Source organism: Paroedura picta, chromosome 10, assembly GCF_049243985.1.
Source record: "Paroedura picta isolate Pp20150507F chromosome 10, Ppicta_v3.0, whole genome shotgun sequence".
Classification (NCBI taxonomy): Eukaryota; Metazoa; Chordata; class Lepidosauria; order Squamata; family Gekkonidae; genus Paroedura; species Paroedura picta.
Window position 1 is genome coordinate 46,882,449 of NC_135378.1, and position 16,082 is coordinate 46,898,530.

Genomic DNA, 16,082 nt, shown 5'->3' on the forward strand with positions numbered 1-16,082 from the left:
CTGCTCTTGTATAGTTCTTCAGTATAATTTTGCCACCTTTTAAAAATCTCTTCTGCTTCTGTGAGATCCCTCCCATTTTGGTCCTTTCTCATACCCTAATGTGCATGAAACATTCTCTTCATATCTCCAATTTTCTTGAAGAGATCCCTGGTCCCCCCTATTCTATTGTTTTCTTCTATTTGTTTGCACTGCTCATTTAAGAAGGCATTATCTCTTCTAGCTATTCTCTGGAATTCAGCATTCAGTTGGTTGTATCCCTTGCCTTTCTCTTTCTCCCTTGCCTTTCATTTCCCTTCTCTCCTCAGCTATTTGTAAAGCTTCCTCAGACAGCCATTTTGCTTTCTTGCATTTCTTTTGTTTTGGGATGGTTTTAGTTGCTTGGTCTTGTACAATGTTGTGAACCTCCATCCATAGTTCTTCAGGCACTCTGTCTATCAGATCTAATTATTTAAATCTGTCATCTCTATTGTATATTCGTTAGGGATATGATTTAGTTCATACCTGAGTGGCCTAGTGCTTTTCCCTACTTTCTTCAATTAGAGCCTAAATTTTGCAACAAGAAGCTGATGATCTGAATCACAATTGGCTCCAGAGCTTGTTTTTACTGACTGTATAGAACTTCTTCATATTTGGCTGCAGAGCACATAGTCAATCTGATTTCTATGTTGACCATCTGGTGTTGTCCATGTGTAGAGTCGTCTCTTGGGTTGTTGGAAAAGAGTGTTTGCTATACCCATTGTATTCTGAGAGCCAGTTTGGTGTAGTGGTTAGGAGTGTGGATTTCTAATCTGGCATGCCAGGTTCGATCCTGCGCTCCCCCACATGCAGCCAGCTGGGTGACCTTGGGCTCACCATGGCACTGATAAAACTGTTCTGACCGGGCAGTGATATCAGCGCTCTCTCAGGCTCACTCACCCCACAGGGTGTCTGTTGTGGGGAGAGGAATGGGAAGGCGACTGTAAGCCGCTTTGAGCCTCCTTCGGGTAGGGAAAAGTGGCATATAAGAACCAACTCTTCTTCTTCTTCTCATGACAAAATTCTACCAGCCTGTGCCCTGCTTCATTTTGTACTCCAAGGCCAAACTTGCCTGCTATCCCGTTAATCTTTTGGCTTCCTACTTTAGCATTCCAATTCCCCATGATGATAAGCACATCATTTTTTGGTGTTGCTTCTAGAAGGTGTTGGAGGGCTTCAACTTCATCCTCTTCAGCAGCAGTAGTTGGGGCATAGGCCTGGATTACTGTGATGTTGAATGGTTTGCCTTGGATTCGATCTGAGGTCATTCTGTGGATTGTATCCCAAGATTGCTTTTCCTACTCTTTTATTGATTATGAAGGCTATTCCATTTCTTCTGAGAGATTCTTGCCCACAGTAGTATATCTGATGGTCATCTGAATTAAATTCACCCATTCCTGTCCATTTTAGTTCACTGATTCCTAAAATGTCAATGTTCAATCTTGCCATCTCTTGTTTGACCACGTCCAGCTTGCCTTGATTCATGGATCTGATGTTCCATGTTTCTATGGAATAAAAGTGTTTACAGCATCGGACTGTCTTTTCGCCTCCAGTTCCCTCCACAACTGAGCGCCCTTACGGCTTTGGCCCAGTCACTTCATTCATTCTGGCGTCATATTGTTTTGCCTTTTGAACCTGTCCATAGAGTTTTCATGGCAATGATACTGGAGTGGTTTGCCATTTCCTTCTCCAGTGGATCACCTTTTGTCAGAGCGCTCAGGTATGGCCTGTCCGTCTTGGGTGGCTCTGCACGGCATAACTCATAGCTTCACTGAGCTATGCAAGCCCCTTCGCCACATCAAGAGAGCTATATTACATATTTGTTGTTTTAATGTTTGCTTATCAAAATAAACAGATTGTTGCATATTGCTGCCATCCTTGGGTCCAGAGATGCTTTATTAAACTGTTTTGTATTTTGTCACTAGAGAGCTACAATCCATAGATGTGTTTAAAATCAATAAAAAATAAATTAAGGGACAAATTCCACACTCTAATTACATTGAGAAGAAAATGTCTGAACAAGTTCATAGGTATTTTCAGGGAAAGCTGGATGAAGGCATGACCAGATTGTATAAAATACCCTTCCTTAATATCACAAAACAGCTGAACTATAGGAGCCATTCTGAAGCTTGGTTTTGTTTATACCTAACAGGAATTCCCAACTTTTGACTTCTAGTACTGCCATTGACAGGTGTGTAGCTGCAAGACAATCACCTATGTCTTGTCAGCTAAATAACACTGATAAAAATCTCGGACACTTAGGTATCTCCCTTCCATGAGAGTTGTGAAAAAACACCCTCCACTGGAGGCTGAATATGAAGAAGAGTTACATTACATTATCTCTTTCCCTCTTCTGTATTAGCCCAATTTTATCATTCCAACTAGAATGAGGAGCTACAATATCTAACTACAATCAGTGTTGTTGGTTCTTTTCTCCAGACAGCTGGCCCAGAGCTATCTACTTTTCCAACAAGAACAGAGATGAACTTTCAGAAATGTGTAGGGTTTTTTAGTTGTTGATGCTGGTTTTTTTTTGGGGGGGGGGGTTGCCTGATAGCTTGAAAACGTCAGCTCTCGCAAAGTCAAAACTCCCAGCTCTCTGGCTACCATTGAGCATGTGGTAATTCATTGATACTTAAATGGCCAAATTATCACCTGCAGTGGTTTCATTTTTAAATAACAACATTGGTGAGTTGTGTTCATATGCACAAAAGCAATTTGCCATCAGAGGTTGCTGAATGATAAACACTTTTGTACAATACTATCCATATAAATACAGGCATTCATGAATGGATAAAGAGAAGTACACTTAGGTATCATTTTAAGAGAAGAACTAAGGAAACTTAGAGTACATTTATGCTCCAGAATTATACAACATGTAGGATAAAGACCCTTCCTCTTGTTGACCATATAAGCCAAGAAGATATGGTACAACCTCACAATTCTATGTCTGCTTACAATTTAAGCAGCCACACTGTCTTGGGCTGAATCTGCACTTACTTTGTTTATTCTGTTGAGGATCCTGCTGAATTCAGATTGATTTGAACTCAGTTCTTCCTCTATCCCCCCCCATTGAAACAAAAATGTGTTCTACAGGTCATTAGGGAAGCTCAAAAGGGAGGGGGAGCCAAGTGTAGCAGGAGCCTCCTTCTTTCTTTCTTTTCTTGAAAGGGGGGGAGGATTGGAGACAGCAGAGGAGGGGGAGTAAATCCAAGAGGAAAATATCTGCCAAGAGAAGTTAAGGCTTCTGGAGCTTCTGCTGAGAGAAGTTAGGGCCTCCCCCTTTAAGGGAAGCATTGCAACATGGGAACAAGGAAGCCTTTCAACTGATATCCTGTCCAATCAGGGTGTTTCTACAGCATTGGAGGCTCGGCAGCAAGTTAGTTCAGGAAAATCAGAGAGCTGCACCTTTACTCATGCCGATTTTTAAAATATTGAGGGTTACATCCAGGTTATTGCGGGAGAAAGGTAGGGTCACTCCATATCAATCATGCTTGTTGCAGATGAAAAAAGTAAATTGCCCAAAATCAGAATGAAAATTGCATTCAATGTAGATGGCAGGGACAATCGATCTGGGATTGGAATAAAAGTTCTGTGCAAATTCAGCCCTGTTCTTCCAGCCTTTGTCCTCTTTGATACTAGAGAGAGGGGTGCGTAGCTGCCAGCTGCCTTCTTGATTTCTTTTGGGTTGGAGGGAATGGTACACAAGGTTAATCAATACAGATCAGAGAGGAATCAAGACTTGAAGGCATTCAAATATGTGTGTGAGTGTGTGTGTGTGTGTGTGTGTGTGTGTGTGTGTGTGTTTAAACACTGGTTCCCTGGCCACAGAAATTGTCAGTTAAAAAATTAAAAGCATATGGGGTGTACATGATGTGCATGTTGGTGTACATCAGTGTACTTTTTCCTCTTTTCATAAGTGCGTGTGGGGGAAAAATGTGTGAAAAACAGCCCTCTGTGCATTCTTGCATACTAACCATTTTCCTCAGTGTAGTTATTTTCTCAAGAGTGACCAGCAAACTCATCAGCTGATGAAGATAGGTGCCCCACCCTTGCCCCATTTAAATGCCTCCCTGATTTGAATAATCCTTAACACGGCCGCAGCGCCGCGGGCACCACGGACTAAATAATTCGTTAAGCCCTCTGAGGGAGGGCTTTGTCCGTGATGAGGAAGGGGCCTGATTGGCCCCTTCCTCCAGACAGAACATTGGCCCAGCCGATTCCCAGCCTGCTGAAGGAAGCAACTGCGAGCCGCACAGAGCGCGGCTCGCAGTTGCTTCCTTGAGGGCGGCCTGATGCAGCGATAGCGCAAAGCGCCTCTCGCTGCTTCAGGCCACCCACAAAGGGAACCCCCAGGCTCCCTGCCCAACGGCCTGATGCAGTGAGAGGCGCAAAGCGCCTCTTGCCGCGTCTGGCCTCCGACAAACGGAACCTCCGGCAGCCGCGCTCTGCGTGACTGCCGGGGGCTCCCTGGTCTAGCACCCGCTGTATTTAGATACAGCGGGCTTGATTACTAGTATAGTTTATAATTTGATTTTTATCTTGCCACTCTCGAGAACAACTCATGGTGGATAACAATAAGAAAAGTCCTATTAACCCCCCTCCCCTGTTAAAACCTCATGCAACACCAAACACAAGTATCAGCAGCAATACTCCTCCACGACACACCCAGCCTGTCCAGGCAACCCTCCATCTTGGGGTATGGGATTCACCTGATATTCTAGTGCAGCCTGAGGATACCCTTGTTCCAAATGCTATATAGGGAAAATGACCCATCAGATCCATACCAGAATTCTTGAGCATCAATCAAGGATTAGAAATAAAATTATTGAGGAACTGACGACAAACTATTTCAAAGATACTGGGCACGGTGAAGAAGATCTCCAATTTATGTTCATTAAAGTGGTGAAAAGGATGCCATCCCATCACCAGAACCTAGAATAAATTCTCCTGAGATAATTTTTTAATTCATAGACTGCAGACACTGATTATAGAAGGAATTAATTCTGATTTAGAATTGGAATGTTTTATATCAGCGGTCCCCAACCCCCGGTCTGGGGACCGGGACTGGTCCATGGATCAGTTGGTACTGGGCCGCGGCTCCTCCTCATCCTCCTCCCCGACTGCTGCCTCGGGGGCTGCCCTGCCATTCTGCCACCAGCTAACCTTTGGTGCTCTCCAGTGGCTGCCATGGCTGGGGCTCCCCCTCGGCGTGGCACTGCACAGCTGCTGCTGGCAATGCTCCCCAGCGGGTGGCGGGAAGTCAGGGGTGCCGGTGGGAAAGCAAGTGGAGCAGGGGCTCAGGTGGCGGTAGTGACGTCCCTCAGAAAAGACTACCCTCCCCCCTCCCCGGGCCTCAGTAAAATTGTCAAGCGTTAACCGGTCCCCGGTGATGTTTGGGGACCACTATTTTATAGGATAGCCTTTGGTAATCAATTTTCAATATGCCTTAAGATCTTAAAAGGCTGTAAATAGCTTCAGAATTGGCATATGCAGCTTTGCAGTTAAAAGTCACTGCAGTAGCATTTGGCCAAACCTGAAAAGGTGAAGGAACCTTTCTGATTTCTGAAACGCCCCCCCTCCTTTTTTTTTTTTTTTGCACATACTTATTGGAGACTCATATTTCCCAAATCATCATCAGAATTTGGTGCTGCTGTGTTTGGGGATGCTAGGGAGGGAGGAAAGTGATTTACATTGTATTTGTGGGGGGTTTAGATTGAGGGAAAACTCAGTATTGAAGAACGGTGCTGAGTCATCTCCTTCTGATTGGAAAGGGGCAGGATCCTGGTGATGCAAGAACTGTCAGACTTATCTCCAGAATATTATCAAGCAACAGGACTCGAAGATATTTAGATATTTAAACCCTATTTTTGTCCTCAATGAATCTCGAATGTCCTTACAAAAAGCCTGTAAGTTAGGTTAGGCTGAGAGACAGTGACTGGTCTAAGCTCATATAGCAAGCTTTCATGGCCAGAGGAAATTGGCAGCTAGGTCTCCCGGTTTCTAGTCTGGCCTTCTGACAATGATACCCAGCTATCTCAACTCTAGCAAGATCTCATTTCTCAGAATCATCATCAGGGCTGTAAGGATAATCAATGTGAAATTCTGTTTACTTTGCACATTGACTATTGTACTAGGCTTCATTTTCTGTGTACCATGGGAAGAGGTGGAAATGACTTCTCAATATCAGATACAACACCTCTCACCTTATCTCTGTTACCAGCAATGATGTTTCCATCTTGATGGGAAAGTGTTTTGTTCTTCGCTCTCCTGCACCACTTCTTCATCGAATTGCAGTCTAGATGTAGATTGCCAAGAGCACTTGCAAAGCTTCCTGACAAACTGGATCCACTGGTTCATGTACACTATGGGCCATTAACTATAAGAGAAATTCACAACATATCTATTTAGGCATTTCAACCTCTGTCTTCTCCCTCGTGGCCATCCAAAGCAACCCGTAAAATATAAAAGTGCTGTTTAAATAAATAATGTAGAAGAGAAAAAAATGTCAAGCTGACTTTGATTCCTTTCTCACTTTTTTACCATTGAAAATCCTCTGAAACATTGGCTTTTGTAGTTTTCTCGGGTTGTGGGGCCATATTCTTGCAGTTTTTAGTCCTAATGTTTTGCCTGCATCTGTGGTCGGCATCTTCAGAGGTCTGTCACAGCAAGATGTGTATCTCTCTGAAGATTCTGGCCATGAAAGCCTGCATGAGCATGCAGAATATGGTTGGGACACATAGCTGTGTACATGCCCATCAAGGGCTCCTCCCCCTCCCCTTCTCTCCAGGCCCATCATTGGCCATTTTGGGAAGGGTGGTTGATGACCATATATGGTCATATCACTTGATAAATGTTTAACAAATGTTTTAAAATATATAAAATTAATTAACTTCCATGCATCTGGGAAACCTTTCCAGGGCTATCAAGAAATCTCCAGGGTTTCATAAAACCCTGCTTGAGAAAGCCTGCCTTAGGTTTTATTCCCTTTTGACAGGGATTTTATTGCTTTATACTGTAGAATTATTAAGAAATGTATTTTAAAACATATTTTAGACTTATTTTGTTCCTTTAAATGTTTCAATTCATATTTGGTTCACCTGATTGCTGAAAATTAAGTTTCATCTGTTCTGTTCCATATGTGTTTAAAAATCTGTTAACTTTTGCTTTAACAGAATCTATACAAAATGGAAGATGAAAGTGAAACTGACATTACTCTCAACTGAAGGAGTAATAAAGGGAAATAAAAATCATATGCAATAACATTGTACCTTTATCACAAATATATAAAATGACACTAAAACTGTATAAGAGCAAAAGGTAAAAATTATCCCATCACAGCACTCTGTGTTTTTATTTCAGAGTTTTATCACTTTCCCATTAAGCTTTTGAAACTTGTTGTAGATTATGTACAAAGGACCATTCTATGTGGTTTGAAGAGGTGATTGCTTTTAAATTACATTCTAAATAGGCAAACAAAATGAATACAGGCATAATGCAGTCTTAATTCTGTCTAGCAAGCTCCAGTCTGGATAATGTTTGTTAGTTTAGACTCAGAGGGGTGTTTTGTGGTTTCAATGAACAAATAAATGAAACTTGTGTGGGATGGTTCGGAATGAAGTAAGAAAGTATATTTGCCATAACATATTCTGTGGAATATGTTATTGTTTTCAAATTTTAATATTTTTACCAACTGAAATGTTCTGCACATAGAGATAAATATTCATTTTTTCTACTTCTTTTGTTTTTGCTCCAATATTTACTTTTAATTCTGAAAAAAAACTTGCATGATATCATGCTATTTATTTTTGTTTATCACAGATATTGGAAAATACTGGGGTAAATTCAGACAAAGGCTTATTGAAAACACTATAATGTTTTTGTAAATGATCTGCTGCATGTATGTACGTACGTATATATATTTCAACTTCTACCCTTTCTCAAAAAGACTCCGGGTGGATCACAATGTCAGTGAATCATATAAAATGACAAATCTTCAAGAATTTAGCTAGTCACTCCCCTACCCCACCCCCCAAAAAACCCTGATTTATATTTTTAAGTTATCATGTGTAATAAACAGGCATAAAACTGGAGATAAGATATCTGGATGTCATTGGAATGCCTAAACTAGAACCTTCTAGCCATTCTCCATTCTCCATTCAGTGTGATGGTTGAGATTTTCTGATCCCTAAACTTTGACAGAGATGTTAACAGGCAAAATGATTCATAACTTCTACATGACCAGGATGGTATTTACTATTTGGAGATTATTTGGACAGTATCCTGATGGCTGATGTCCTGCGTCGAAAAATGGTTATGCTAATTGAAAGTTTATATTCTGATTCTAAAAGTTAATTAATAATAATAATAATACTGAAGTCCATCATACAGATGTATCTTGTTGCTGCAAAAGAAAAACACTTATTCTTTTGATCTTGCAAAAATGGTGCTTAAAAATATCAGTTGTTTTAATTTCACTGGCACTATTACAAAGCTTTTCTTTCAAGAGCAACTGAAATGTTTGTTTGATGCCTTCTTCTGAAAACACATTAAACAAATGTGCTATCTCTTTAATTGTACTAATTACAAAGTGTTCTCTTAATTTGCCTAAAAAGAGCCAGTTAAAGATCTCTGTACATTCATAGATAGATCTTCAATCTCAATTGAAAGATTAATGTTTGCCATACTTGAGGCTAATTTGTTATTTCAGCAGTAATGAAGTAACTCAAAGCTCTTTGTGGTTCCTCCAGGCCACTATCTACAAACATTTACCGGCCAACATTCCCTTGAAGTATCACAGGACAATTGTAATATGGATGCTAGCCTTTGTTAATATGGATGTTAGCCTTTGTAGAAACCCACTGGGCAATACCTTTTAGTCTATGAATTTAAGTGAGAAGAAGACCCTATGCAAAGTGAATGAGATACTTTGCAAACCACAAGTTTTCACTGTTTCCCTTTCCCTTCTTATGAAGGAATGCCATCGTCTTTCCATGGTTTTCTTTAGCCATCTTTTAGTATTTCAAAAGATGGATTTGGCACTGGAACAGTAACCTATGAACATGCATGTGGGTAATTATTAAATTAAATCTGAGTCAAACATACATTGTTGGAAATTTTGGAAGAATATTGAACCAGATTTCAAACTCTGTCTACCCAGATCAGGTGTGGCTGCTTTTTTGACAACCACTTTATTTTCAGTTTTATAGGTGCAAGGGGAAAGTGGTTCAACGAACACTTGCCAGATAGGCACAGTGGACAATCCAAATATTCAGTCCAAATATGAGCATCTACAAGCTTAAATTGCTTAGAAAATATTAATTCATGCAGGACAGCCAAACAGGGATCCAGAATTCACAGTAGACCCATTTTACAGCTATTCACCTTATTGCATAATAGTTAAAATCTAACACTTGGGAAGTGAAAACATTCCTAGCTTAGCTTTAAAGGACCAAGAAGACGTGGAGTTGGTCTGCTATGCTCTCAGTCACTGTGCTCAGAAAGGGCAGATTAAAGATTGACCACATCATCTATCTGAGAAGCTAGCAATTGTTTCATCAAGGGCCCATTAATGTAGTCTTAACATAATGAGTACTTAACATAATTCATGAGTCTGTGATGTCAGATGCATTCATGCCTGGATTCTGACACAGGACTCATTTTGAAAGCAGTAGATTAATGCATGTCTGTCTGGAATTTCTAATGGAAAAGTATTTTATGACTGAAGAATCTCCCTCCACACAAATATCCCTTACTATTGTGCAGAGCCACATAATATGATAAGTAAACTGGAGGGCTGCGGACTGGATTTTCAGATAGGTGGATAGAGAAACACACCCGAAGTGTTGTTAGATATATAATTAAATATGTAGTTAGAGAACCACAAAGATGTTATTAGAGAACCATACCCAAGAGTAGTTGTCAGTAGTGTTTTATCAGATTGAAGGGAAGTGAGCAGTGGGGTACCACAGGGCTAGATACTTTTCAGTATTTTTATCAATGATCTCGATGAGGGGTTGGATGACACCAAGTTGGGAGATGTCACCAAAATGGGAGGAGTAACAAACACCGAAGAAAGAGTTCAGTGAGATCTGAACATGCTGTAATTCAATATGGTTAAGTGCAGAGTTCTCCATCTGGGTCACAAAAATAATCATGCATACTCGATGGGAGATACATTTCTGAGTAGCAGTGTGTGTGAATGAGATCTTGTAAGCTAAATCCTATATAATAAAATGTGCAAGTTACTTCTCACAATGTGCTGGCCCTCTGATTGGTGGAGGGCCCTCCCTATGAGGGCTACTCAGAGAACCTGGCATGCCATCACTCACTACCCTGTGGCCTCTGATTGGCCCTTGCTGGGAGGGCATCCTCCCCACTGAAGACCAATCAGAGGCTTTTCCAACCCTCTGCCAGGGGCCACAAGCCCTGCAGAAGCCCACTTTATATTTGGGCCACCAGCTGCTGCCAGCCTCTCTCTCCACCTCTCACCATAAGAAGCTGGTGGGGCAGTGAGACAGGTTCACCCCAAGTGGTGCCTCCTCCCCTGCTGGGGAGATGGTGGCGAGCCACCTCCTAGGCCATTGGACTAAGAGCAGACATGCATGGGAGGGGGGGACTTCTTAACTGACCTCCGGTCTCATGCTGGGCTGCGGCTGCCAGAGGCCTCTACCCTGGCTAACCATCCACTTCACCACAGTGCACGTGAGCAGTGAGGCTGGGGCACCAGAGATGTTTGAGGCTTCTGCATGACCTACCAGTCTTAACTACTAGTATTAGCAGTCAGTGTGATGTGGAGGTAAAGAGGGTAAATGTAATCTTGGACTGTATCAACAGTGGTATCACATCAAAATTGCAAGATATCGTAGTCTCACTGTATACCAAACTGGTCAGACTGCACCTGGAGTCTTTGTGCAGTACTGGAGATCTCACTTCAAAAAGTATGGGGACAAAATCAAGAGAGTGCAGAGGAGAGTGGCTAGGATAATCTGTAGCCTGGGTACCAAGCCCTATCTTTATAGAGGGACTTGGGAATGTTCAGCCTGGAGAAGTTGAGGTTGAAAGGGGACATGATTGCTGTCTTTAAGAATTTGAAACGTTGTCAGTTAAAGGAAGGCAGAGAATAGTTCAGGTCTGTTTTTTGAATTTGGAAATTGTAAGTATGGGGGAGGGTTACTAGTGTTTTGTGAAGGTGTTTTAACAAGTGACTTTTTATGACTTTTTGAATGTATGTATGTTTTTAGAGTATTTCTGATGAGTAACATTTTGAAACACAGCATTTACTGTTAGCTTGTTTGATATTGTACCAGCCTTTCGGCATTTATGTCTAGATACATAGTATTGATATCACTTTTATGGTATGCATATTTATATTAAAATTGAAGCAAATGTAGAGTTTGTAACATTGTAACATTGATCTATTTTGCTTGTAATTCACTGTAGTCAAGCAGTGGCTGGACAGATACTTATCATGGATGCTTTATGCTGATTCTGCATTAAGCATGGGGTTGGACTAGATGGCTTATATGGCCCCTTTCAACTCTATGATTTCTCCTAAACTCACCTGCTTGGAAGCAGTTTCCATTGGAATTATGAATTGTATTGTCAAGTAACTGTATTCAAGAATTATTTCAGTTGAGCTATTAATTCATTAAATCACAAAGTTTATAAAATAACCAATAGCCATCAGAAAGCTTAGTTTTAAATGTGTATTGTCACTGCAAGAGTATATTGTCTGCAAGCCAAACTTGATAGGTATGCAGAGGTAGTGGGTTCAGGTATTAACATCAAAAGGAACTGTAGCTGAGGGGAGACTATTTTACTTCTCTGTAATCTACCCTTCTCTTCCCTATAGCCTAGTTTCCATAATTGGAAGTGATCCAGAAAAGTGCTTGGGCAAACAGATTGTAGAAGAACCACAGTTGATTTTATACCCCACTTTTCATTGCCCAAAAGAGGCTGACAATTGCCTTCCCTTTCTTTCCTCATGACAGACACCCTGAGAGGTGGGTGAAGCTGAGAGAACTCTGACAGGACTGCTCAGTTAGAACAACACTATCAGGGCTGTGATGAGCCCAAGGTCACTCAGCTGGCTGCATGTGGAGGAGTGGAGAACCAAACCTAGCTCGCCAGATTAGAAGCCACCACTCTTAACCTCTACCACACCAGCTGCGTGGAAGTCAGTTGGAAAAGTTTCAGCTTTGCTCACTCACCCATCCTTTTTGAGGTCAGAAAAGCTAATTGGCCCCAGGCGTTATCTAAGAGTGTGCCTACTCCCAACAATATCTTTGTATTAATTCAGAAGGTTGCTAGGATAATATTGGTAGATTGATCAAATACTGTCAAATATTCTGTGTGCTTTTGAAGCCAGCATGTCATGCTCCTTTCTTTTGAAATAATTTCATGGTTTAAAAGCCTCTTTCCTGATGAAGCAGTGTTTGTCAGTCAGTCTAATTGAAATATCATGCTGACCTTTTCTTTGAAGCAGTTGTGTTTCCTGCCTTCACTTGTAGAAATTATATTTGCTTTTGCTTCAAATTAAAAACCCTTAAAGCTACCAAGATGTAGAAACCCTGCCTACTAATTAACATTAAATGCAACCAATCTTTTACAGAAGTTATTCAGTTGAGTCTGCCAGAAGATCAGAAAGTAAGCGTCACTGCTGCAACCGTAGGACAAAGTGCAGTTCTAAGTTGTGCCATTCAGGGGACCTTGAGACCTCCCATCATCTGGAAGCGGAATAATGTCGCTCTGAACAACTTAGATTTGGAAGACATCAATGTGAGTGATAAAAGACTCTCAAGCTACTTTCTAGACGCATTATATCAAATCTTTGCTATACAAACTCTTGCAGTAGCGTCTGTCAAGCTGACAAAAGCTCATCCCTCTATCACTTTTCCTATATTGAACCCAAGGGTCGTACTGGAATGCTTCTTGAACTGAAAGGCCACTTCAGTATGCAGATTTTGCATAACTGTATCAAATCGAAGTTGGTATCAATGGCTGTGCTATGCTTCTGTTGTAAACAAATGTGTGGGAGATTAAGGGTTAGAAAAACCAAAGAAGCAAGCTGTTTCTTCCTAGGAGAGAAGAGGGCAACTTTTGCCATCTGTCTCAGCAGAATTGTATTAGTCTGTCATACTTTTGTATAGATTTTCTGCTTTTAGGAACAACATCTGGGCTAATGAAGAAGCAAGTCAAATCCATTTCACATGGAAAGTCATCCAACATTAATTCCCCCCCCCCACAGCCCCAGTTATTGTTCTTTATCTCTTTGCTGAACGGCTGAATGGCCAGTTCTGGTGTTTTCAGTGACAGCTAATAAATGACAATTTCAGTACCCCATGACCTTACTGATCTCATTTACCATCATTTACAGTCAAGCGGGGAGGTGGGAGAAGGTGTTCCTGGTAGGCCTGTGTGGTAGACCAGGTTCTAAAACGACCACATTGTTAGCTCCTTTTTTCATTGTTGTAATTCCACAGATTTGTCTTACATTATACTTGCCCTTGTGAAACATATTCTCCCTTTCCTACCTGCGTAGTTTATTAGGAAAGGTTTCTACACCTAGCCACATTAGGTAGTATCTCTGTACCGTATAGAGAAGTGTCCAGAATACTGATTTCCTTGATTTTTTATATTCATTTGGAAAAGAAAGAAAAAACACGGCGGAGGCTCTGCCCAGCCTTTTCACTCATTTTCTCTCCTGCTCAGTACCATCCCCATCAGACATGTTTGTTTACATCTTGGTCCCATGATCTCCAGCACCGCCTTTTTAGATAGGATCAGTGTCCCCACCAATGAGCATATGAGTGGGTAGTCTAAACCAGGAAGCCCTGTTCAGCAGCCATCTGGAACCATGCAGGGTCTTGCCCATTTTAAGATTACAGCAGTTATATTCTGCTCAGGTTGTGAACTTCTCCAATAATTAGAGAAGAAAATTAGCGGAAACATTGATTGGGATCCTGTCATCTTCTATTTTTTACCCATCGAAAGTTGGCTCAGTCCAGCCCACAATGCTCCTATGTTTTTTATCTATGCTGTATTACATCATTTTAAGTCCCATTCTTTCTCTCTCAAAAACTTTTAACAAACAGTTTTTTACTTTGTCAGAAGCAGAGGAAACAATTGGGTATGTTTTATTAGAGCAGCTGTGTCTGAAAAGTTAGGTACCATCCCCTACAGACTCACATGAAGGACTAAACTAGAATGCTTTTGATTCGTCTGGGTCTCCTTTCCTTTGAATAGAATTTGCAGTGAACAAGATGCACTGTCTAGCTTGGCAGTGTGCAACCTTAAAAACATTAATCCCATACTGAAAAATCACGAAACACATTAGCATTGTTTTAGTGCCGTATTGGGAGTATTTGTATAGTTCCAGAAAGTTTTTCTGGAAAAATCATTGCTAGTGGTTTTACTAATAAAACTAATCATCCATTTTCCAGTTCTCCCATGCAGAATTACAATAGTGAGGGGGAAAGGAAGGGTCCTCAGCTCATTAGCAGTGCAGCAGCTTTTTAAATTCTAAAGACCCATTTTTCCTAGGATTAGACCTGGGCTCATTCCCCACACATTCCCCACACTTTCAGTGTTCTTTTGCAGCTGGCTTTTCCTGTGCAGAATAGGACAATCTACTTTTAAAGTACATTGAAAATGCCTTTCCAACATATGCATAATGGGCCCTGGCCTCAGAATTCCAGGTCAGCTGATGAGTGCTGAAAAAAATGGACAATAGACCTGGCCTCTGGATTGTGGAGGCCAGATCTACAACACATTATTTCAAGTACAAAGCCTCAGCTGCTTCACCACACATCTGCCCTCTATTTTCAATGGAGCAGCTGTCCTTCCCAATGAAAATAATGGCCCTTTATAGTTTAAAGAACAGGTGTATCACCAACCAGTTATCTTTCCTCCATAGCTTTTCCTGCCCCTTCACAGGGTTCCCATTTCCGATATGACTGGAATGAAAATATTTGAATCAGGAATCATAAGGGAGAAGCAGGAGCAATATTGGACATTGCCAATCCAGTATCCCAAGCATCCAGCACCTCATCAGGTCAGAAATATCTGATTGCACACTCCCAGTCGAGTTCGCTTCACATATAGTAATTACTTGTTAACACGTTTCATTTATTCATTTACATTTATGAGTAGGTGATTTTGCATTATGGGTAGAATTCTTCATTCAGTGTGCGCTGATGAGCTAAGGGAGAACATTAATCTGCTTTAATGTTTGCAGCACAGGATAAAGTGCTTGCAGTTGATCAGGACTAATCAAATGGAAGTGCTCTTGTGTAAACCCTCTAGATGTGATACCATCAGGGTAGTATGAAGCTGGGTTGGCTTTAGTAATATGGTGATTAACTTTGATGTTGCTTTGTAGTGAATGAAATAATCAACTGGGATTTTGACAACTACTAACACTTCTGGCTTTAAATTCTTGCACACATGGTTGGGATGAAATCATTACTTTTTTTTCCTAAGTAGAAATTAAGGCCTAAAAGAGAGAGGCAAGTAATTGGACGGGCCCACTGAAGAGAATTGTCCTTCTAAATTGCACTCTGGAACATGACTGGAACGCTGAAAGATACAGAACTTCAAATAAACACATTCTAAGGGAATACATAGTACTGTGGTTTATGTAGCACTTTAAATACCTATTCATTTGTTGTACTTACAAAGCAATTTCAGCATTCACAAACCCACAGCACTGGTACAATTTCTTCAGTCTCCAGAGGTGGTGGTCTTTGTTCTCACCTCTGGCTATGTTATGAACTATTGTGTATTTATTTAACAGAGAGAAGACTTTAAATCACAGAATACAGAACAAAAAGAAAACAGGTTCAGCTGCATATTAAAATATAAATGTCAAAGATATAATATGTTAAGAAACAATCTCATGACAAATGACCAGGCAAAATTGAGAATCATGACCTGCTGCTAGCATAAAATGATAGGAATGCTATTAGAACTATTCATTCCCAGCCTTAAAAGGTACACAAATATTAGGATTTTTTAGGAGTAATTAAGGGCTTTTGCGGGGGGAGGTTAATACATTGGGGCCACTA

General features: G+C 40.9%; 1 protein-coding gene across 3 annotated transcripts in view; it reads left to right on the forward strand.

The window, feature by feature from the left end:
* FSTL5 (follistatin like 5) overlaps positions 1-16,082 on the forward strand; it is a 437,209-nt gene that overhangs the window by 306,998 nt on the left and 114,129 nt on the right. For all 3 annotated transcript variants that reach the window (XM_077299983.1, XM_077299982.1, XM_077299984.1), the window contains exon 7: positions 12,629-12,795. In XM_077299983.1, the coding sequence (XP_077156098.1) occupies positions 12,629-12,795 (167 nt within the window). The remainder of the gene's footprint in view (positions 1-12,628; positions 12,796-16,082) is intronic.